Raw genomic sequence first — 25,674 nt, 5'->3', positions numbered from 1 at the left:
ATAAAAACTGTACTTTGGATTAACGCTATAATAATAGTGCATAATGAGGGTACCGTTGTCGGCCTGCGACTCCTTGTTGTCATCGGAGAGCGGGTTATCGTGAAGGCTGAGGTAGATCTCGATGGCCGTCCGCGCTGCCTTGAAGTAGAAAGGATGCATTCGCAACACATCCTCCAGATTGAGCAGATCAACGTACGAGCGCAGCGTCATCTTCCGCATACAGTATGTGTGGAAGTCAAACTGGTCGTCTGTTATCTCCACAAAATGCTGTGAAGGGTGGAAGCAGAAAGTGTTAGGGGTCAATCATAAAGCATTTTTCCACTGCAGTGAGCTACTTTTAAATTGTGTTTCTATATAAACCTGCACTTGACGGATGTGTGTGACCATTATGCTCATGTCTTGTGTCTTTTGCAGCACTTCACACAAGCTGGCCTTGTATTTAAGAAGCTGTCAAGTAGGGATGCACAAAATTTATATTGTGATACTTTGTTTTTCTGCAGCTGCGCTCTCATAGAGGAAAAATGAAGACAAAACCTTCACTGCAGCAAATTATACACGCAACACTGACGACCCGTAACTTCAAACAATTCATATTCTCCAGCTTGGCAACACAACGTGGCGTCTCTTTGTCGTCTGAACACTGTAAAGGCTGATTTATACTGATTTATTCAGCGTCAAGCGCATGTGTATGCTACAGCGCAGCCTACGCGTTGACACATAGCTCTACTCTGTGGCTGACGTGCAGCTCTCAAAAAATGTACCTACATATCGCAATGACGCATAGCACAAACTCTGTGATTGGTCGGCTTGGTATAGCTGACGAGTCTGGGTGGGACCAAGAGCCGCGCGAGCCCGTTGGAGCTATTGTTTACAAGTGTGGAGTTCCGTGAAGGAGCTCCGAATGGAAAGTTTTGTTTTGTGTTTACCTCATAGTTAAAGTTGTTGCACGTCTGCCGGTTCCTGCCACAAAATGAGCAAGTTTAAGCCACTTGTACATTCAGGAAGTGTTCAGGAAAAGCAAAAGACCAGCGAAGAAACTCGACACAGAGGAATATTCTTGACCATCATTCCACACTTTAACATGGCGAGCGGCGGTAAAGTAAGCCTGAGGCAACAGTACAAGGAAGCGCCGGCGAAGTGAGGCAACAGTACGAGAATTTGCGATTTTGGATTTCGATTTTGCCGGTAAGTATAATGCCAATAAAAGAAAAAACGGTAAACAAAAAATATCTGTGTGCAAACAGTGTTTTACACGTATAACCATGACTGCACATCTGCAGCGCCATCACCCAACAATATCACTGTCTGAAGGCAGGATAGCAGAGAAGGTAATAAAGTCCTCCAAATAGCAACAATCCCTCGCTGAATCTTTTAAGCAAACACACCCAACTGGTTCCAAGAGACACATAAAAGTAACAAAGGCAGTGCGGGTGTTTATTGCTAAAGATTTGCAGCCGTTTTCGGTGATTGGAGATGTGGGCTTTTGTCATCTTATAAAAGCACTCAATCCGCGTTACAGACTAGAGTCTCACATTTTTTTTCAGCACCGAGATAATTAAGGCCGTACTCACACTAGGTACAGTTGCCTCGAACCGGGCCAAAGCACGCTTGTCCCCCCTCCCGTCTCCCCCGACGGCCCGCACTCACACCATATCGGGCCTCGGCACGCTTACGTCAACGCTGCTGCGCTGTTCAGAAGCGCTCTCTATGGCAAGCCTTTTTAGCATTTAAATCTTTGTTCTGACTCCATAAATATATTTAGAGATATCTCTAATTATATTTTGACTAGTCATAATTATAATTCCACTAGTCAGAATAACAATTAGAGATATCTACAATTGCAATTGTACTAGTACGAAATCAGATTGGAGATATCTGCAAATATATTATGACTAGTCATATTCCTCCATTGACTTCCATTGAAAAATATTTGCAGATATCTCTAAATGAGTTTTGACTAGTCACAATTGTAATTAGAGATATCTCTAACTGAGTTTTTACTAGTCATACATTTGGAGATGTCTTTAATTCGTAATATTTAGAGATATTTACAAATATATTTGAAGATATCTCTAATTAATTTACTAATAGTCGAATTACAGTTGTAGATATCTTGAATTGGATTTTTGACGAGTCAAAACTCATTTAGAGATATCTGCAAATATTTTTCAATGGAAGTCAATGGAGGAATATGACTAGTCATAATATATTTGCAGATATCTCCAATCTGATTTCGTACTAGTAAAATTGTAATTGCAGATATCTCTAATTGTCATTCTGACAAGTCGAATTATAATAATGACTTGTCAAAATATATAATCATATCTCTAAATATATTTATGGATAGTCAGAACAAGGTTTAAATGTTAAAACGGCTTGCCATACGCTCTCACTCAGAAGCACAGTGGAGATTTCTCTAGTTATAACCTTTCAGTCGTTTGTTATGCAGTGACATGCAGTCAAATATTTCGCCAAACAGTCCTTAGGGATGCGGGGACACACAGTCAGATATTTTACCGAACAGATCCGCCACTTTTGGCTCTCAAACAATCAAAGCTCTCGTGCTGGCGGAATGAGGAGGTCTGCTGATGGCGTGCAGCTGTGGTGCTGTGAGGAGTTTGCGTCTTTAATAAACTACGGCAGTTTGCGATCACTGAACAGTAAGAATGATTAATAAATCCATATCAAACAGTCCCTTAAAAGTCATGTCTCGCTTTCGGTTTCGGGCTTTGGCGCGTTTCGCGCTCACACACAAGCGTACCGCGCCAAAGCCCAAGTGTACCGCGCTCAGGCACACCTCTTCCAACCGGGCCAGGGCCGGCCAAGTGAACTGTGCTTGAGCCCGATTCAGCACACTCACACTTCTCAAACGATCCGGGAAACGGGCCTGGGCACGGTACGGATGGCATAGTGTGAGTAGGCCCTAAGATGGTTTATTTAGGTTTACTAAAGTACAAATATGTTTATTTGAAATGGCCGATTTATCTTTATTAACTTCACATTTATGCTAATTTCAAAATGTAGGATTTTATGTGTTTCCCAGTTTACACATGGGCTACCAGCAGCTGTGAGACTTCAGTGTTAATTTTTTTTATACAATACAATACACTAGGAACTAGTGTACTTTTCCTGGCTTTTAAGTAAAACAAAATGAGTATTGCAATAAATTGTTTTTTTTTTCTCCTTAACCTCTTACTTTTCCTATTGCCTATAGAATACAAAAAAAATACACGTGTTAAGCCATGAGAACCAAACCGAAAACAGTGTTAAAAAACTGAGGTATGTATTGAACCGTGGGCTAACTGTATTGTGTCATCCCTAATTCAGACACACAACTTATTTAAGTACTAAATATCACTGTATAGTCTTCATCGTATAAATAATTAAATGTACAAAATCTTTGTAGTTTAAAACTACAAACGTTATCATTTGTTATGGTTTTAACTTTATCAAAAGGCTTAATAATAATAATCACCACAGGTCCGCAAACATGCAAATAATAAACTTTCACTATATTATGGATAAACTATTGTACCTGCTCAGCTATAGTCATGACTGGACATTGCAATATCGATGCTGAAATGATTTATTGCTCTGTGAAACAATGCTTGGGAAATATTTGAAAAAGAATTAAAATTTCAGAGGCGGTCTGATCATTTTGACTTCAACCGTGTATTTGTGTGAACATATTTCATTGGTCATTCTGTAGACGAGCTGTTGCATCTATGATTACATCCATTGTTTTAGGACTCACCCTCTCGATCTCATGGCACTTCTTCAGAGCCTCTCCATATTTGTTCAAGGACTTGTAGGCCAAAGCACATTCGGTCTGGAACCACATGCACTGCATCTCATTCAGATTCTCCACTGCTGAGGTTCCTTCCTGTTGGTCAAACACACTCATCAATATATTTTTGCCAATGAGAATGTGAACAGCTGAACAGTACAGCAAAGTCAAAGTTGTAGGGAAAGCAAGGACAAAACAACAAGTGATCATTTCAAGCTTCTCTCTGAACTGTGCATGAGCTGAGCAAAAGTTATTTTCAGTGAAGGGAGAAAACAATTGTGGTGGCTCAGTGGCTCAGTGTTTAGCACCGTCATCTCACATCAAGACGATAGCTGGTTCTAGTCTCTGCTGGGCCAGTTGTCATTTCTGTGTACTGTTTGCATGCATGTTTTCCCTGTGTTAGCGGGGGTTTCCTCCGGGTGCTCCAGTTTTCGCTATAGGTGAATTGAATTAACTAAATTGGCCGTAGTGTGTGAGTGTGTGTAAATGCAAGAGTGTATGGGTGTTTCCCAGTACTGGGTTGTGGCTGGAAGGGCATCTGCTACGTAAAACATATTTTAGATTCATAAAATTCAAGTCAATGGCTACAGGGAATAGAGGTCAACCAATAAATGGTTAATTGTGTCTAATTACTTAACTATTGTTATTGTTTTAAATAGATGAAGCAAAAATAATAATAAATCGTGCAAACATATCGGCCAAAACAATTTATAAATCAGCGTCACATATCAACTCGTAAAGGCCGATATAAGGCGCAATTTATTTATTTTTTTGGCCAACGTTTGCCTGACTTTTTTTCTTCTTGCATCTGAAAACAGAACAGTTAAGAAATTAGACAATTCAGCAACTGGCTTAAATTTAATATTTCTTGAAAAATTAAATACTCTCCATCAGTGCAATATAACACACACCTTTAAGATTACTGACATTTATCAATCTGAAACTATGTAAAAATTGCAAGAGTTAAATTTAACTCTTTAAAAAGTTTAATAATCTACACTAAATAGGGGGAATACAAAATATAAAATTGTTTAAAATATATATTTTTCAATATTTTACTTTAATTTTAATGCATTATCTTTCTATTTCTAAAGATGTTTGGTAAAAATAAAACTATAAACAAATATATATATATAAATAATAAATATGTATAAATAAATAAATAAATAAATAAATATATATATATATATATATATATATATATATATATATATATATATATATATATATATTGTCTACACAATCTACAAAAATTGGGGTGTACTCATTCATGCCGAACACTGTGTGTATGTATGTATGTAAATATATACAAGTAATATCACACGAGTAGCAATGTGATATGGCTGTATATCAGTGGTAGGAGGTAAAGTCCCACGAGTACAAAAAAAGAAAATCAAACATGGAGAGTCTAAAAAGCTGACGTCAGAACAGCAGAAGCCGTTACTAATTCACTAACATCACTTTAGAGCAAGTGACAAAATAGATGACAAAACAGCTGATTTTGCAGACGCTTGAAGATTTAAGACTGAACTTGACATGAAATGTCCTCCGTCTACAGAGATACCTTCTTAGTGTTACAGTCTACAGTGTTTCTCTATTGCAATCGGGATATCACAATAATTAACCCCGAAAAAACGTGCAATCACTATCAGACTGCTGTTGTGTTTGCAATAAGTAGAGGGTGTTCAGGGTGAGGTCTCTGAATAACACTGTTGAGAACCGGGAAAGGAAAGTAACTGTATTAAAATAGGCACTGTCCTTCTGAATAAACTGCATAGTTGCAATCTATACAAAAGAGATAGATCGACTTAGAATATTACTTACCAGTTTAATAATGATTTGATCAGCTGTAGTTAGAAAACATGCAGTTTTAATCTTTTAAGCAAGGGCTTATTATGTGGCCCTGGCGCCATCTTGTGGATAGACAATGTCAACCGTCTTTGGCTAATGGACACGACGCGCTGTCTCTCAGACATTATAAATATTTTGAAATGGGCACTATCCTTATAAATAAACTGCACAGTTGCAATCTAAACAACTATATTCTCGACTAAAAAAGCCTCAAAAGTACCTTATGTTGCCTAATAGCTGCAATATTTGAATGTGGGTGAAGTAATACAAAGGAGTAAAGAGGCTGTACAAATGCTGTTATTGCAAAATATCGCACAGCTATCAGCCAATCAGATTCAAGAACCAGACAGAACTGTTGCATTATATATATATATATATATTATTTAGTAACATTTCCTCCTATACTGTATGGAGGGTTAATTTAAATCCCCCCAAAACACAAGTCGAAAGATTCAAAAGAACAGCACTCATTTGAAACAGAATTTTACAGAAACAGAATTGAAACAGATGTTTACTACAAGTCCTTTGGCGTTACTTATGATCAATTTAATGCATTAATTCTAAGCAAAAGCAGTTTTATAAACCCTAACCTTGTGTTAATTTTAAATTTCATGTGTAAGTGCACTGACCCGTGTGAACTTGGAGCACATCTCCTCCGCCTCTTTGATTAGTCCAGCCTTGAGCAAATACTTGGCACATTTAGAGTTGATGAAGCGGTCGGCGGTGTCCAGAGCCTGAGCCTCGTCCATCCAGCGAGCAGCTTCACGGATGTTCCCTGCGTGCTTTAAAACAGTGAGAAAACCTGGTCACTTTCTCATATTACACTTCCTGTTTTCAGAGCTTCTCCACCAGCTCTTTAACATCAGCTAATAAAAACCTTATCGTAAAGTGCAAGCTAAAAATAGTACACAAAAATACATTTATAATGATAAAAAATATATATAAAAATGTGTAAACGATTTGACCGTGTGTTTCACCTTGTATATCTTTGCCTTAATGAGGAAGAGCTCTATGAGGGTCGGTGTGCTTTCGATGGCTGTGTTGATGTATTCAAGGGCAACCGTGTGTTTGCCGATATGGTTGAAATGTTGTGCCAGGAAATACTGAACCCAGAGTAGAGTAGTGGGAGGCTCGATTTTCCCGTCATCTGCAAAAATTCAGCACGACAAATCCACAGTGAGAACTTTGGCACCATCTACATCAATAAAATCTGTTTACACTTCATGCATTTCTGATCAGACGGCTGCCTGTAATAAATGACAAGAACAAACGCCCTCCAAAACACATTTGAAAACCCTTCAGACTGGGCTCTGACTTGAATAGTAGATTTGTATGTTTTTTTGTGTGTCTTTAAATGCAAATTAGCTTCAGTGCCCCACCCCCTTTTCCACAATTGGGTGAACAGCTGGTGCTTTGTTCACTCCTAGGCACAGGTGTCAAAGCCAGTTCCTTGAGGGCCGCAGCTCTGTGCAGTTTAGTTCCAACCCTAATTTAGCACACCTGATCAAACTAAGCGAGTGCTTTAGGCTTGTTTGATACCTACAGATTGGTGTGTTGAAGCAGTGTTGGAACTAAACTCTGCAGGGCTCTGCCCCTCCAGAAATTGACTTTGACACCCCTGCTCCAAGGGATAATTCACCCAAAAATGTATATTTAATCACCATTTACTCTCAACCATGTGATTTTTTTAAAACCTTTTTGAGTTTTTTTCTTTTGTTGAACAGTAAAGAAGGTATTTTGAAGAACGCTAAAAACCTGTAACCATTGACTTCCATAGTGGGATAAACAAATACTGAGGATGTCAATTGTTTCTAGCTTTCTTCAAAAGATCTTCTTTACAACTGAAGAAAGAAACTCAAATGTTTGAAATCAGAGTCAGTAAATGACAACAATTTTAATTTTAGGATGAATTACCCGTTTAAACTCTTATAAATGCTCAGTTGCTTGAGCTGAAACTGGAGGTAGAGTTATGATGAAGATGCAAATCTTGAACATTTAACGGCCTCATTTTTTTTTGTACATTTGTAGATCATGATAACCACAGTATGCCTCCATACTAATATGGTAAAAAGTTGCCTAAATATATGGTTTGTGTGATACTGGTGATAAACTGCAACCCAATGGCATTTAGTATAAATACATTCGTTAATATAGCTGCAAGCAGCAGTTATCGGGGCCAAACAACCACATCTTAAACAGGCACAGCAACAAGCTGCAGAGCAACTGGAAAATTCTATAACTTTTATGGCAGCATGGTCTGAGCCACATTTGGTGGAAATTGGGCTAACAATCTACGGAGGTGTCAAAACAACAGATTTCACACTAATTTAGTATGATCCAAGGAATCTAACAAGACCAGTCTCATGACAGTAGACAAAAAGTATTCAAAAGTTATTTAATAGTATTTGTATGATTTCCTATAATATAATTGAAATGTTTGTCAGTTTTACTCAGAAGGTGACACTAACTGATGAGCTTTGGTCTACATCACAAACATTAAGTTTGGTTTCAATACTTCAGACCATTGCAGTGATTCAGCCTGTTACATCATCTGGCACTCATATTAAATATACTTCTTTATATTTAAGCAGTCCTTTTAGTCCATTTAATACATTAATGCACAGGTGTCAAACTCAGTTCCAAAAGGGCCGCAGCTCTGCACAGTTTAGTTCCAACCCTAATTAAACACACCTGATCAAACTAATTGAGTCCTTCAGGCTTGTTTGAAACCTACAGGTAAGTGAGTTGGAGCAGGGTTGGAACTAAACTGTGCAGGGCTTCGGCCCTCCAGGAATTGAGTTTGACACCCCTGCATTAAAGGGATAATTTTACTCTCAATTGGCTCACACTTTAAGTGGTTCCAAACCTTTGAAGTCTATATTATATAATACGGAAGTCAATAGCTGCTTGTTTCCAACATTCTTTGAATTATCTTCTTTGTGTTTATTGAATTATCTTCTGTGTTTAACAGAGGAAAGAAACTCAAACATGGTTTAGAACAAGTGCATGGGTGAGTTTACCATGACAGAAATTCAATGAGTGAACCATCTCTTTAATATTATATTAAAACTAGTCATTAAGCTACTACATTTCTGCCACAATACTACAGACAAGTTAGTGTTAATACAGTAAAACCATAGTTAATGTTGAGGATTTGAGTACTGAAATCCCTTCAAACTGGATTGATGTTGCACAATGTTTTTGCTGTTTTCTGGGTCAGTGCTCATGACAGATCTGCATTACTGACATTGCTGAAATAATGCACTTCTCACCTGAAGTTTAGTGCCTAATATAAGAAACATTTAAAGGCAAATGTACCAAAAGAGGAATAAAAAAAGAATTGTAAGAACTGTACACCGCAGCACTCATTGCAGTAAATTATTTTCTCTTCTGAAACAAACTTAATAGTTGATGATGAGTTGTGCGATTGCAATCCATGTGTTTCTTTTTGTCTCATTTGCCATTTAATATTACTGGTTGTCACACCAGTGTGAAATATAGCAAATTACAGTTGCAATAGCAATAAAAATGTTGTGAAAATATGTCCATTAAGTTGCTGTAAGCTAAGAAATAAATAAATAAATAAATAAAAGAGATCAAGCAGCTAAAAACAAAAAATCTGTCATAATTTATTCTTTATTTGTTTTAAACTTTCATATTTTGATTTTTTTTTCTTAGTATTTGTTTTTCCCACTATGGAAGTCAATGGTTAAAGGTTTTCAACTTTCTACAGTAGAAAGAAACTCAAAAAGGTTTGTAATCACTTGAAAAGTAAAAAAAAGGAGTACATTTCATTTTTGGGTGAACTATCCCCATAACCACTTAGGGCTTAGTTGCCACATACATAGAAAGCACATTTTAGCTCTTAAGTGGCTATTTAAAATACTTTAGATGATTTATATTTTGTTACAGACAAACAGTGTCATCCTGCAACTGTTTTGCAGCATATGAAATGTCCTAAACACTATTTTGAACTGTCCAAAATGGGGGAATTTTTGTTTTTTTACTCTCTGATAGTTAAAACATGTTCAAAAAATTTGTACATTAAATATGCATTAGAAAACAGTCAGGAAAAAATGTTTTATGTAAATCCGGACCACGAGTCCACATATATGGACATCATTTTTCTCTAAAAGTACATCATATCAAAATATGATACTTAGATTTTTTATTCTAATTAGGTTCAAATAAGCCCAAATAGCAAGAGAAATAAAAAATGCATGTAAAAAAACACCTCGGGCCTTAAGAGGTTAAAGGAGCAACAAGCTAATTTTGTCAATATTTAACAATATTTGAATGCAACAAAATAAGATTTTATTTTGCAACTGAAAAAGACCACGCCTTCTTTTCATCGCTAGAGTAAAAAGACCACGCCCCCTTTCATATCCCTTACTGCAAGTGTGTTTTCAGACCTGGTCAGAGATGGTGGTCAAAAATATTTTTCAAAGGTTCCTAAGATTTGTCCCATATTCATTTTACAGAGACGTGTCAATGAAAATGAACAAATCAGCTGTGAAAAAGGTGTAAACAGACCCATTACACTCACCATTTTGGTTGAACATTTTACAGGTCTTCAAACTTTTATCATAGCCCACAACTAACTCCTCAATTATCGCTACCTGCAAAAGACCAGAAGATATTACACAAACTGACATCTTCTCTTATATTGTTGCAGTCCATCATCGATTATATCCAGTGGTGGAAAGAATACTACAAAAAAACGTACAAAAAACTCAAGTTAAAGTACCATTGACATAAAATGGAGAGCAAGTAGGGTAAAAACATTTGTTCTAAATACTGCTCAAAGTAAAAGCAGCCCTTATAAAAGTACTCGAATAGTGAGTATTACACTGAAAAAAAAAATGATTCCACCTTTTACCCTGCAAATTAAAAATGTAGTTTACATCAGTGCCGTTTTGTTTTAAGCGTGTGTTTCTAAGTGCAAATTAAATTAGTTGTCATTCATGAACTATACATTTACAATGCGAGATTAATTTAAATAACAGATTACGTGAATACATGCACCTATGATAAGATGACTGAAAGCAGGTTGATGACGTTTCCATGCGGAGCGAAATCTTTGTAACCTAAAAAGCAAAAATCTAGCTGTGCCGATGTATTAACGCTTGGGTTACGCAGTTTGAACCCTGACTAACAAGATCAGAAGCAAACCGTACTTAAGTACATTTTTTCTAGTATCAATATTTTACTTCACTATTTATTTTCTGACAACTTTTTACTTATTACATTTTCACACAGACATTTGTACTTTCTACTCTTTACATTTTGAAACCAGGCTCGTTACTTTCATTTTAAGTGGCACGATGGATATTATTTATTGTCATAGTGCAATGTGAATGCCTTTTAGATTCAGTCCATCTATTTTTTTTATGCATGGATATGAATAATAATAATAACAACAATTCCTTATATTTATACAGTGCTTTTCTGGGCACTCAAAGCGCTTTACACATTGGGGGGAATCTCCTCATCCATCACTAGTGTGTGCAGCATCCACCTGGATGACGCGACGGCAGCCATATTGCACCAGATCACACACCAGTTGATTGATGGAGAGGAGACAGAGTGATAAAGCCAATTATGATATGGAGACGGTTAGGCCATGATGGACAGAGACCAGTGGGCAAATTTGGCTAGTATGCCAAGGTTAAACCCCTACATTTTTTCAAAGGACATTCTGGGATTTTTATCGACAACACAGAGTCAGGACCTCAGCTTAACGTCTCATCTAAAAGACGGAGCTCACCAAGCAGTATAGAGTCCCCATCGCCATATTGGGTCATTAGGACACACACAGACCGCAGGTTGGGCACCCCTTCTGGCCTCACTAACACCACTACCGGCAGCAACCTAGCTTTCCCATGTGGTCTCCCATCCAGGTACCCATCCTGCTTAGCTTCAGTGGGCGACCATGTGAGAGTTGCAGAGAGCTAGCTGCCAGCATGGCCTTTTTCAACACATGTTGATCACGCACCATACATAAGGTAGTTTATGAAGCCTAGCATGAGAAAGGCTAGAATGGCTAATGTGGATGAGACAGAGGAAATTTGCAATGTAAACATTACTGATTAAAACTGCCCTGTTTACTTTGTGTTAACTGGGCATTCACGTTTAAATTCAAGTCTTTTTTTCTGCTTCCGGCTGGTTTACTGTACAGGCTTGCTCTGATCTTTCAGTCTAATACCATGTAGGGCAGCTTGATTTTGGAAAAAATCATAATCACGATTATTTTGGTCAATTGTAATCAAGATTATTCTAAACGATCAGTTGAAGTCAAAATTATTAGCGCTCCTGAGAATTTTGTTTTTTTAAATAACTATTTCCCAAATTATGTTAAACAGAGCGAGGAATTTTAACAGTATTTCCTCTAGCATTTTTTTCTTATTTGTTTTATTTTAGCTAGAATAAAAGCAGGTTTAATTATTTTGAAACCTATTTTAAGGTCAATATTATTAGCCTCCTTAAGCAATATATTTTTTGATTGTCTGCAGAAGAAACTACTGTTATACAATTTCTTGTCTCATTACTCTAATTAAGCCTTTGAATTGTACTTTAATCTGAATGCTTGTATTTTGAAAAACATCTAGTAAAATGTGATGTACGCAAATGAGGGTTAATATGAATAATCACTAATCACCGTGTTTTGACACCTGTTTGACCATTAAAGTGCTCATTTTAAGATGACTTTAGATGTCTGCGCTCCTCTGCTCGTCTCAGTGTGCGAATGAGACCGAATGCTGACCGCGTGCTTATGCGTGTGCGCGTGTTGCACACTCACATAAGCATGCGGTCTTTCGCGCTTTTGGTATATGATGCAATAATCGTTTATCTCGATTGATGGTTTTTCATAATCGTTAGAAGCCATAATCGACATCGAAATCGGATTTTCGATTAATTGCACAGCCCTAAAACCATGTGCTTTTTTTCACCAACATTTGTACAGTTAGTACTAAAACAATGAAACACCAAGTCAACCTTTGACCATAATGAATGAAATTTCAGACTTTAACAGGGCTAAACGCTAAGGGTTTTTTTCTAAAGCAGAAAAGTCTTTTACTTGCCCAATCAAAAAAAGGTATTTCTCAGCCACATTGTAAATGTGTCAAAACAAGCAAATCCTACTTGCACACATGCACATTTTTAACATATTTTTTAAATGACAAGCTTTAAAACACATTATAAGCTAAATTTAAATAGAATTCACATCGTCATATAAAAATTAAGACCCACATGACATACGTTCAGGGAATTTTTTAAGGCCTAAAATTTTTGATTTGATATTTAAGAGATTTTATGTATTTGGGCGGTTAACAAATTATAATGCAAAGCATCAGGAATTCATCACATACAAACAGGCCATGCAAAAAGTTTTGGAAGTTGTAATTGTGTCTGTGCATGTTGTTTTTTAGCATAAAATAAGCATAAATAGTAGAAGTACTGATGCAGTACTAAAATGTCCTCAATTAAAAACTTTAACTATTTAAGGTCTGTGCACACCGAGACGTTTTTTGCTTGCGTTTTCCGTAGACGTTTAACGCCTCGTGACTAAATAAAAGGCGTCAATGTGATCGTGCACACCAACGCACAAAATGCTAGGCGCAAAAGCGTCATTAAAAAAAAAAGCCTCAAGCTCGTTATTTGTTTTGACACGCTGCATTAAAACCTTCTCCACCAATCAGATCGGCACTTTTGTTCACGTGCACAGAGCTGCTGAAGTTACAGTAAACAGCACTTGGACACGCTCAAGTGCAAAATTGTCAATGCGAGCGCACATTGAAGAAGATGCCCAGAGGAGATATGAACGTTTAGCTGGTTTATTGCTCTTGTGAACAATAATCATTTCTTCATCGCTAGAGCTTGAGCAGCTGGTTGAATCATCCATGCTTGTTCGAGCCACCAGTAACTTTAACAACAAGCGTGTCAACTTCCTCTCTTCCTCTTCTTCTGTGTTATAAGCGGGTGTCAGAAGCTTAAAGTTGTGTAGCTCCATCTCACGTCAAGGATTGATTTTGCATACTCTTCTGCTTGACGCCAGTGAAAATTGCTTGGGTTTGAATACGGAAAAACGTCTCGTAAAACGATGACGATAAACGCAAACGAAAAGCGTCCCGGTGTGTACGAGCCTTTAAAGTACAACTCCCGAGGAAAAAACTACTCCGTAACAATAATGTTTAATTTACATTACAGTATTCTTACTTTACACCACTGATTATTTCAGCCCATCTCACCTTGTCTTTGTGATGGTAGAGCGATTTGAGTGTGGTAAAAACTGGCGGGCACCCTTTGCTGAAGTTCATCCTCAAGTAGCGGTCCAAACACTCTCGAAACTTCTCACCTGTCCAAATCAAATGGCATCATAAACACAGATACATTATTAGCACATTACTAATTGATGAGTGCGTTATTGATTTGACAGGGCTGACACTGACCCGTGAGGAAGCTGAGAGGGAGTCTTCTTGGCACCAGGCCTTTCGGATACTTAACCCAGGCGTCTTCATAGATTTTCTGCTTGTCCTCAGCACTCTCTGAAAGCAGCAGGACATATAATAAGGGACTAATGGAAATGAAAATCAGCAGAGATTTGAGATTTGCATCTCGGTGTTTACTTGGTGTGAGTGCTTTCTCCAGCCCCTGATAGTAGCTCCAGTTTTCAGGGTTTCTCTCCAGCAGTCGATGGTAAACCTCTGTAGCTTCACCAGCCCGATCTAACTTCAGAAGAAGCTCTCCTACACACACGCAGACACACACAGACAGCATTAAAGAAACTGCAACAGCACACTATAAGCAAGTGTCACACATGCTCCATTTTAAAGATCAAGCTAACACTGGTAATATATAGATCAGTGCTTTCTAATTATTAAATATGATTAACAGTTTCCAAATTAAAATTGTTTGTGCGTACTCTGTATATTTACTATGTATATATAAGCACACACGTGTAAATGTCCAAAAAAAAGTTTCATATATACATATATTAATTCCTGAAACTCCTACATTCCAAGAGTGATTGAAAATTGTATACAACATTTGTGTTATGGAAAATAATAACATTTCCCCTTTGCCTTCAAATGAATGTATTCAGAAATATCTGGAGCAAATGGACTCAATATGTAAGGTTACTCTATCAAGACTTTGTAGAAGCATAAAATAATTGCTACTTGGTTTATTCTGCAAGGTACGCACTTTCTAATCTAATTACCAGTAAGCTTTCTCTCTCAGTCTCCTCTTCAGACAAAGAACAAAGATTTGATGTTATTTAATTCAGAGTTTGACTGCTTGGTGTATATTTGACACTCCCAGAATTGTGTACATTTTGTTATTATTATTGTTTACATTACTATTTAATGTTATTATTTACTTTATTTGATTCTTTACATTGTGTTTTGTTACTTTTTATATTGTATAAAAAGTGAAATGACTGGTAGTGAAAAATGTTGCTGCGATTGAGATGATTTGAAGCAAATCTATTTGTTGTACTACGTGCCTAAAGCATTCGCTCCATGTCATCATCTCATTTTTGGCGGAAGTGGCGTTTAGCGGCTTTTGCATCTGAACTCTATAAATTTATATATATATATATATATATATATATATATATATATATATATATATATATATATATGTGTGTGTGTGTGTGTGTGTGTGTATTTTTTTTTTGTAACAATTGTTAATAAAATTTATTTTAAAAATATTAGTTAAAACTATTCATTTTAGGTAATATTACACTTTAAACCATTAGCATACTAGCATATTAGACACCATATTTCATACATACCATATACTGTCAATAATTTCTGACTAAATGTAACCGTCTTTAAATAATAAAATAGGATTATTTTGAAAAATAAATTTGCATTTATTTATACTCTGCTTCTCTGAATTATTAAATACAGTACAATTACTAACTGTAATTAAATTATAAAAAAAATTAAAAGTAATCCTTTTTTGCAGAAAAGTAATGCAATTACAGCTAATACAGGGTTTTTTAAGAAGTAAAAACCGAGACTATTTAAGACCTTTTTAAGACCATTAAGAATGAAATCTTTGAACTATACAGGGTTAAAGAATAAGGATTTTTTTTAATGGTCCGGTATCATCATGAGGAATTGCATAATCGTTTTTTCCCGGATTAGGAAATTTAATTTAGGGAATTTGCTAGACTAAACGTCTAACAGCTATTGTTAATTGTATCTCTTTGCAATTAAAAACTTAAATAAAAAAATAAGGTTTTATTTAGATGTATTGTTGATCATTGGATGGATGCCAGCCCAACTGAGTAGCTTTTCCCGGACAAAGCAAAATGTATTATTTAAAATGATTTAAGACCTACAACACAATATTTCGGTGAATTTAAGATTTTTTTAAGGCCAAAATTTTTAATTTTGGAAATTATAGACGTCTTAAGCCAGCAGACACCCTGTAATAGTTGTAACTAAGTGCCTTCAACAGTGACCAGTACATGCTCACCTCGTGTCTCCTCTACGGCCAGTTTGTCACAGATCTGTTTTTCATAGCTTGTCAGATGATCGAGGGCTTCTTTGAAAAGCTCTGCTTCCCTCAACAGCTGATTCTGGTACAGTAACAGCTCGCTGTACTCGTAATCCACTTTATCTGGAGACGTCTGCAACACAATCATCCACAAACATCAGTGGCATCCAAAAGACAAACTCCTGGGGCCTCATGTACGAGGACTTGCGTGGAAATCATAGTAAAACATTGCGTACGCACAAAGCTGCAAATGTGCGTACGCAGAAAAAAATTCTTTAATATTAAGAAAAAATATTCTTTTGTACATCCGAATGAACGTGAAACATGTGCAACATGCACGAGCACAAAACCCCTCCCTGCCTCCTCCCCCGTATGAATATGCAAATGACTCTACTTTGGCAAAACCCAACGAAAAAGCAAAGGCAAAAGCAAGCAAAAAGAGAAACTTTGAACAGAATGTGAATTGGAGGTGCTGCTTTCGGAGGTAGACCGGAGAAAAGCGGTGTTATTTGGAAGTTTGTCCTCCGGAATTAACAACAAAAGGAAAAAATAGAGATGGGAGAGTTTAGCTGATGCGGTCAACACAGTTTGGTCTGAACATCGCACTGTGGAGTTAAAAGAGAAATAGTGTGGTTTATATCTGTAAAATGTTGTAGTACCCTTAACAATCTCAGTGGCGCAGCTCGTAAGAAGCATGTCAACATGTTTTGACAGGTTCGAGCATGAACTCGGTTTGAATCCAGCGTCTGATGAACTTATTCTTCTTTTTTCCCCCCTGCTACATATCAGATTTTGCCAAATAATTATCACGAGAAAGACAAGTAGGAATCATAAGTCTGTGCATCATATTTTATTTGCACATTTATTGAATGGAAATGTTTCTGATTCACGCATGCAAATTCATCTTCAGATAGTGTCTTTATAGCAATGTGCGTGCAGTAGATCGCTCCCATTACAATGGGAAAACAGGCGACCGCTGCAAATTGCGCTTTAATGTTTAGCTGGTCAACTGTATGGTATGGAAACCTTATATACCTGCTAGATGAACCTGTCTCATACAGCTGCCATTGCAAGGCTCAGACACTTTGTAGAGAGCAATTTAACACAACTGCCTCTAGGAGTCGCCAATGGAAATAAAACAGACACGCACAAAAAATGTATGTACGCCAGCCAGAAAGCTGGCGTGGAGCTGCGCACATTCCCACGTTCAGTTCATCGTTAGTAAATCCAAACGTGATCGATTCTGAGCGTGAAACCTGGCGTACGCAAAGTTTTTGTGCGTACGCAGCGTTGATACATGAGGCTGGTCTGCCCTATTATCTGTCTGAAAATCATTAACTGAGCGTACCTGTTGAGTTTTGCGAAACTCCTCCACGATCTTAGCCGCCATCTCATAATCTTCCAGAAGGTGGTACGCTATTGCATATCCGATCCAGGAGGCTCTTTGAGCTGGGCGAAGCTGCAGCAACTGGTACCTGGTCTCCTGTGAGAGAACAGTGACAGTAGTGAGAATTACAATAATGCCCTTTTTATTCACCTATTATAAATGTTACAAAACATTTTATCATCATAATGTACCGGCCTTACTGACAAAATGCGCATTACAATTGCCTGTGATTACTGGTTAATTACACATGCCCTTACATTGAAAATAACTTACCCTGTAACCTTCGAGGTCTCTCATTTGGATCTGCAGCAGTGAGAGATCTCGGAGGATTTGCAGATTGTCTTTGTCCCATTTAAGAGCATTTCTGTAGCACTTGATGGCCTCGTCATACTTCTTATCCGAGCGCTGAAGCAGACCGTACACGTGCCAGCCTGAAGAAAAGTTAAGGACAAAACGCAGAACGGCGCACAAGACTGCTACAAAGCAACTCAAACTGAACATGCAATTTCCACACAAAAATGCCAACTGACCCAGGTGAGGCTCAAACCAGCAACCTTCTTGCTGTGAGGCGACAGCGCTACCCACTGTACCACCATGTCGCCCCAAAGTATCACAATGTCAGATTTTTTCAACACCATGCAGTTTTACCTTTCATGAATCTCCTGCAAGTGGAAAAAGTGTTAAGGATACAGACATGGCTCTTCAGATCGTTTCGTAAACCTCGTCGCACCAGGTCATACGCCTCTTCCTTTCGGCCCAAGCAGTTTAAGGTCAGACCCTTCATTGCCAGGGTCTCTGTGTGATGACAAAAATAAGTCATGATCATGTGCTCACATTTAATTAACCACAATGATGAGAAAAGAAACAGTAATGTATGTGAGCGGATGGTCTTGCCTCCATGTTCGGCAAACTTTGAGTTGGACAGGATCTGTTTGCAAAACTTGAGTCCATTTCTGTACTGCTTGTGTTCGTAGCATCTCTGCAAGACATAAACAGAAAACAAAACACTTCGTATTAGGCAAAGAAGAATATGTGGTTTGTAATGCAGTTTCTGAACAGACCACACTAGAAACCACACAGAGTAGGTGATAGATGCATTTAAAAATAGTTTCTACAGTGATGCCATTAAAGAACCATTTTGGCTCCCCGAATAACTTTTTTTAATTTGCCATTTGGGTCTTAGTCTGAATAATCTTTTTAGAAATAGGGCTGCACGATATTGGAAAAATCTAACATTGCGATAATTTTTATTTGGCGATATACATTGCAATCAAATATATAAAATAACTATTTGGGAAAAAAATTGTCATTTAAGATTGATTGGGATGATTCTGTATATGGAGGTTAAAACCGGCAAAAACAAATATTTAACAATTATTTATTTAATAAATCTACAAATTCCTGCATAAATAAAACAATAAATAGATAGGCAAATAAATAAATATATATAAAATACTAATTCCAGCATAAATAAATATATAAATAGTATGAGCAGATTAATAATTGAATAAATTACACGCATATTGGGGAAATAAGAAAATGCTAACCTGAAAGTAGATTTGTATCCTTTTCACACCGCACTATTAATTTTCTAATTTGTAGATTTATTTATACATTTATTTATTTGTTAATTTCATCAATTAACATCAATTTATTTTGCATATTTATTTATTTAGTATTTTACTACGCAGAATTTTTCTGTATTCATTTAATTATTTGGATATTAATTTATTTATTGTTTTATTTATGCAGGAATTTGTATATTTATTTTATCATTTATTTATTTATTTGCATATTTATTTATTGTTTTATTTATGCAGGAATTTGTGTGTTTATTTATTGGCAAATTAATGTATTATTTTATGCAGAAATTTGTGTATTTATTTATTTGCATTATTTTATTTATTGTTTTATTTATGCAAAAATTTGTGTATTCATTCATTTATTTGTGTATTTATTGATTTATTACTTTATTTATGAAAAAAATTGTATTTATTTATTTATTTGCATATTCATTAATTTATTGCTTTATTCATGGGGGAATTTGTGTATTTATTTATTCATTTACTTATTTATTTGCATAATTATTTGTTTTTTATGCAGGAATTTGTGTATTTATTTATTCATTTATTTGTGTATTTATTTATTAATTATTTTATTTTTGCAGAATTGTGTGTATTCATTCATTCATTTATTTGCATATTTATTTATTTAGTATTTATGCAGAAATTTGTGCATTTATTTATTTGCATATTTATTTATTGTTTTATTTATGCAGCAATTTGTAGATTTATTTAATTATTTACTTATTTATTGTTTTATTTATATTTATATGTTTTTAAATATTGTTTTAGATAAGTCTAACTGTATTCAGCATTGCATAATTAAATGTAAAAATGATATTGCATAGTCTTCGTTGTGTAAACAATTAATCATTTAATAATCAATTTTTTAAAGTTACAAATGGTACAGTTTCTTACGTCTTTTAACATCCTCATTCAGTCACAGGCCTCAAAAAACACTTATGAAGTAATAAATTATAATTCAAACTCAACATTGGAAATACTGTTGCAATATTGATGCAGAAATTATATATTGTGCATGTATTAAGAATGCAAAAACAAACTTAATGTAAAGAAGCTTTGGTGGAACATCAGAGTTGTTTAATTGCTAGACATTCTTCATAGAAAAAAGATAAGAGTGCACACGACGTGTCTGTAGACCAAGGAGGGATCCGGGGGTGAGAAGGGTGCACGACTTATTTGAGGACCGGGAGGGAGACGTGCGATTTCTGGAAGATTATCACTCGTTTGCAAGCATTGAGAGTTCCACAAATGCAAAGAGACTCCCGGAACTTCTGGGAGATTTGGGATGTCTGAATATAACATTTAACAAGTATAGTGAGACGAGATTCAGTGGTACATCCTTCATAAACTGTCCTACGTGCACTGCTCTCTGCCTCTGGAGCTCAGAGGAGAAATGCCAGAAATGCTAGGTAAAACATGGTGTGGATGTGGATCATTTTCGTTCTAAAATGCCATTTTAACACTAAGAGGTATTAGTGCAAATGGGGTCCAAGTGTGTAAAGCAGGTTTGCGACAGGGCGGAGTATCGGCGATGCCAGCTCAGCATTGTGTTGTCTGCTGGCCATTGGCAATGGACGATGGCATCGTCTATTGGCCCAACTCTAACCAGCAGTGTTTAAAATCGCGCTCAACAGGGCTCAAATGTTATCGGGAAATGGATGTTTTTAAAACTTCAGTACCGATATGTATCAAATTCCAGCATCGTGACAACCCTAATAGGAAACTTTGTTTTTAAGAGCATAACTACAAAAGCAAAGCACTACAGTCCACAAATGAATCACCTTGGCACTGTGTAGTAAACGACATGAATGAACATAAAGGCTAAAGAAGTTCATGAACTCCTGCAATAACATGCAGTTGATAATCAAGACATGAGTGCCAGAAAAGAATCTGAGAAGACGGCCGCACCTTCTGTGGCAACAATCTGATGCAAGTCTCATTAAAGTCCTTCACAAATGCTGCTAAAATGCCTGTGGCTCGCTCAGAAAAAGCCAAGATGTTGATTACAAACAGATTCCAATCTACTTTGGTCACCACAACAGTTTAGACATCTCCGTAGAGCCATCTGCCAAATATCGACAGAACAGTAACATGAAGGAATGCCCTCCAGCATAAGCATGTTTAATAGACAGACCGCTTTCGGCACTGCCATCTGCATAGTTATCATGACTGAACGAAATATGAAAGACTCTAAGAAATAAAATCACAATGAGAACTTAATTTAAGCTCCATCCCTGTGAACAGAAACAGATGTTAGAAAACACAAACAAACTAACATCAGACTTAAAAATCAGGACAGTACATGTAAAACGCACACACACACACACACACACACACACACACACACACACACACACACACACACACACACGACTGGTCATTAATATGCACTACTAATCAAGAGCCATGACTGTGCATGTTACAGTTGAGTCACAATGAGCCAAAAACTCTTTCATAAGAACAAAAGTCCTTAATTCAGAAGTATAAAAGTATTTAGGAGACCAAGAAAGGCAAATTACAAGCTGAACTGACCAATAACATGTCTGTAAATGTTGTCTATGTAGACAAATCGGCAGGTTGAAACACCTGTCAAACTACTCGGTGTCCCAAATACATTCTCTTTTGGTTTCAGCAACATTTATTGAGGCCATTATTGCTTGATCTTATTAAAGACCATGCAAAATCAAAATAAAATATTAACTTCCTCACCCTCAGGCTATACAAGTGCTAGGTGAATTTTTAGCCAGCAGATTATTAAGATTTTTTTTTTACCTGAAAATGTGGTTCTTGGTATGGCTGTGCAACTTGGGGAAAATATCTAATTTCACTTCTTTTGACAGATATTGCGATTGTGGTTTGATTTATTGTTTTATTTATGCAGGAATTTGTGTGTTTATTTATTTGCAAATTAATTTATTATTTTATGCAGAAATTTGTGTATTCATTTATTTTTGTATTTATTGATTTATTATTTTATTTATGAAAATTTTTTATTTATTTATTTATTTGCATATTCATTAATTTATTGCTTTATTCATGGGGGAATTTGTGTATTTATTTATTCATTTACTTATTTATTTGCATAATTATTAGTTTTTTATGCAGGAATTTGTGTATTTATTTAAATATTTATTTGTGTATTTATTTATTTAGTATTTATGCAGAAATTTGTGCATTTATTTATTTGCATATTTATTTATTGTTTTATTTATGCAGCAATTTGTAGATTTATTTAATTATTTACTTATTTATTGTTTTATTAATATTTATATGTTTTTAAATATTGTTTTAGATGAGTCTAACTGTATTCAGCATTGCATAATTAAATGTAAAAATGATATTGCATAGTCTTCGTTGTGTAAACAATTCAATACAATTAATCATTTAATAATCAAATTTTTTAAGTTACAAATGGTACAGTTTCTTATGTCTTTTTTATCCCATTTAATTTTCGAGTCAAAAATCAGCTCAATAATCTGTATCGTAGCTTCTTGCTGCTAAAATGCAGTGAGTGTTAGTTAAAAGAAACACAAATTTTCTCTAGAGCAAGCAGTAAACACAAATAGCCAGCAGCTAGCTCTCTGCAACTCTCACATGGTCAGCATAATGCATATTGAACGATATCAATATACATTTCGATCTAAGTGGCTAATGCTACCAAACTGAAAAAAAAGAGAGTACCCCAACAATGATTGAAGCAGCAAAAATTAGAGGGTCCATTAAATGGTATAACATTTTGGACGATAAATCTTCGTTGGCTGAAAATTCGGTACATCTCTCTGATATTAACACGCATCGTTTCCGCTACATTTATTCTGCCATGTCAGGGCGCCACACCAAAATGCATCCCCCCACAGCTACATTTCAGCTTCTCATTCAAAACATTCTGTCGTCGTTGTTGTTTTTAATAGTGGGTGATAATCGCACCAAAACACATTAAAAGGTAAGTGAATTATAACAGTGCAAACTTTACTGTAACTGTAGTAGTTCTGTGCGTTATTTGTTTAACCCTTTAAGGTGACATGCTGACAGACAGGTGTGTGATGCTTGAGGCTAGCAAACACGACGTAGCTTTCAGTTAAGATGAACAGTTTCCATAATTATCCGATTCTTATAGATAAAGGTATGTGGTGCAGTACTTTTTGCGTTTGGGTCTGTTTAGGTTCGGATCATATTATCACCACAAACCAACCGTTCCAGGGTTTGTTTGAAAGCGTACCGAGACCACCTCTTCAAGCAGGTCATGGTACGCTTTTTTGGTCTGCTTTTGGTGCGCACTCAAGTACGATTGCAGCATTCACAACTGCCCAAACAAACCACACCAAGAGGGAAAACGAACTCTAGTGCGATTCAACCAAACTAAATAAGGCAGGTGTGAAAACACCCATAAAGACCTGCCGCCACAGCTGGAAAAAATCCTAGAGGAAACACTGACACACTTATAGATTCTCACTGCACGCTTTTTAGATTCCCACTGTGTGATTGGATCTTAAATCAATATAATATAGTATAGTGAAAAAGTCCAGAGCTTATCATTATATTGAAATAAATTATCGCGATTCAATATAATATCATTTACTGGCCCAGCCCTAAATGGAGCCTGTAATTTTTGTCACTTTGGTTATTTTTAGGGTACTCCTTTAAATCTGGAAGCATTAACAACTTGTGTCAAAATATATTCTTATAGCTTTAATATATAAAATAATTCTTATTTTAAAATCAGGTTTTCTGCAGGTTTCACCAAGTTAAATTTGAGACTTTAAGACCATTATGAATTAAACTTTGGACTCATAAAGGGCTAAAGGCTAAGGGATTTTTCAAATGGCCTAGATGGAAAAGATGATTATTTGCCCATTAAAAAAATATTATAATTGAATACATTTAATAATACAATAATAAATTAATAATTTAAAAATGTAAATATTTTTGATATTTCTTTGCAAAATATTTTAAATGGTGTGTAAAAACAAGCAAGCTCTACTTGAATCCATACACTTGTTTCCAACATAAACTTTCTTTAAAATAAAAAATAATGAACAAATGTTTTTAAAACTATAATAAGCTAAATCTATGCACAACAATATGTCCAGGTCGGTGTCCTCAGCGGTAAATACATAGAGAACCTTTAAACAAATGTTATTGTAAGGAAAATAAATAAATCATTATGATAAACAGTTAAAAATTGCCTTTAAATAAAATCTTTAAGTTTTATTAAGATGGATTGTTGGTGATTGTATGGGTTTTGCCCAGATTAGGTAGCAATACATGAATAAAGGGAAATTAGGACCTGTTAAAAAAGATTTAAGATCTACAACATAATATTTCAATAAATGTAATACTATTTAAGGCCTAAAATTTTGATTTGGGGATTTAAGACATTTTAGGACCCCGTGGAATCCCTGAAAATAAAAATATAGTGCATATCGCAGCCTCTTGCATTTAGCTAATCGCAACATTTTAAATCGCAATAGGGTATATGCCGAAGCATGCTAATGGGACTTTTAATTTGCCAGTAACCTGGGTTAAGAGCTTCCGGCGAACTGTATGCAATGGAAAAACCGGCGCGTTTAAGGTCTGTTTTCTTTCAAAATCAGCGATCTCCATTAGCTGAGTGATATCCAATATAAAGTGGGTCTCAGATTGTACAAGAAGCACTGCATTACATTACATTTTTCCCCGCCATATTTTTATAACATGAGCATTTATTTTACCCCAGTATATTCAATGGAGCTTCTGCTCTAGCCTGCCGATTCTGACGGGCGCGTGCGAGTAAACGACTTTTTGTCTCGTTTTACGCTTGAGCAACTAAATGAATGCCAGAGTTTATTTAACTGAATGTTTTTTTAATGACATTACAACATCGATGCTGTAAAAGGAACCGTATAAAATGGAAAAAATTCACAAAAACAGGTCACCGGAAGTGTATCAGTATGGGAAAAACACTAGCTGGGCATATACCCCATTCGACTTCGATTAACCGCACAGCCCTAACTTTAGGTGTTTCATAAAATGCAAGTCAATGACACATTTAGGTTCATAAAAACACACAGGCAAGAAATTGAAAAGTATAAACATCTCAATGTATGATCAGGAGCCATGGGGATTCTTCATTTTGTTTTGCCCATTTACGCTTTGTATGACTTTTAAAGTGCAAGTATGCATTAACTTACATTTTCACCAAAGTCTTCTTAAAATGTGAAGCAAAAAAAAAAAAAACTGAAAAAAAATCACTTTAATAATAGTTGGCCTGAGGATTACAGTGGTAAAGGGATAAACAACATGGAAGAAAGATGGGGAGCAGTCTTTGACATCTACAGTAGGAACAAAAATACTATAGAAGTCCAGGGCTGTTTCTTTCCAACATTCTTGAATATATGTTTCTTTTGTCTTAAAAAGAATAAACTGGTTAGTAACAAGTGGGGGAAGAGCAAATGATGACCGAGGATTGTCATTTTTGGGTGAACTATCCCTTTAAGATAAACTATCCTTTCAAAGGGTTTTTAATATTCACACATTGAAGGTTATAATAATGAATGATACATATGTTTTAGGCC

The 25,674-nt window shown here is 35.9% G+C and overlaps 2 protein-coding genes across 9 annotated transcripts in view; one reads left to right on the top strand and one right to left on the bottom strand.

Annotated features, from left to right (window-relative positions):
• The window catches only part of ugl (ureidoglycolate lyase), a 31,514-nt gene extending 27,061 nt beyond the window's left edge, over positions 1–4,453 (top strand). The window contains exons 16-18 of one of the 3 annotated variants that reach the window (XR_015506844.1): positions 501–1,185; positions 1,281–1,563; positions 2,929–4,453. The gene's annotated coding sequence lies outside the window, so the exon portion shown is untranslated. Of the gene's footprint in view, positions 1–500; positions 1,218–1,280; positions 1,564–2,928 lie in introns of those variants that run through there. The other 2 variants (XR_015506845.1, XM_087280622.1) reach the window with 2 other exon arrangements.
• Positions 1–25,674, bottom strand: part of naa15a (N-alpha-acetyltransferase 15, NatA auxiliary subunit a) — a 35,319-nt gene that overhangs the window by 8,747 nt on the left and 898 nt on the right. For 2 of the 6 annotated variants that reach the window (XR_015506627.1, NM_200646.2), the window contains 13 exon segments: positions 18,429–18,513; positions 18,225–18,329; positions 17,808–17,965; positions 17,496–17,630; positions 16,127–16,280; positions 14,266–14,385; positions 14,089–14,184; positions 13,888–13,994; positions 10,185–10,257; positions 6,616–6,785; positions 6,268–6,420; positions 3,755–3,883; positions 54–267 (listed from right to left, as the gene is read on the bottom strand). Coding sequence is in view for 5 of the 6 variants with exons in the window: in NM_200646.2 (NP_956940.2) it covers positions 54–267; positions 3,755–3,883; positions 6,268–6,420; positions 6,616–6,785; positions 10,185–10,257; positions 13,888–13,994; positions 14,089–14,184; positions 14,266–14,385; positions 16,127–16,280; positions 17,496–17,630; positions 17,808–17,965; positions 18,225–18,329; positions 18,429–18,513 (1,699 nt within the window). In the remaining variant the exon portion in view is untranslated. 6 annotated transcript variants of the gene reach the window in all.

This window comes from Danio rerio, chromosome 14 (assembly GCF_052040795.2).
Source record: "Danio rerio strain M-AB ecotype USA chromosome 14, GRCz13ab, whole genome shotgun sequence".
In the NCBI taxonomy this organism is placed as follows: Eukaryota; Metazoa; Chordata; class Actinopteri; order Cypriniformes; family Danionidae; genus Danio; species Danio rerio.
The sequence above is the reverse complement of the archived record's forward strand: the minus strand, read 5'-3'. Positions and strand labels throughout refer to the sequence as shown.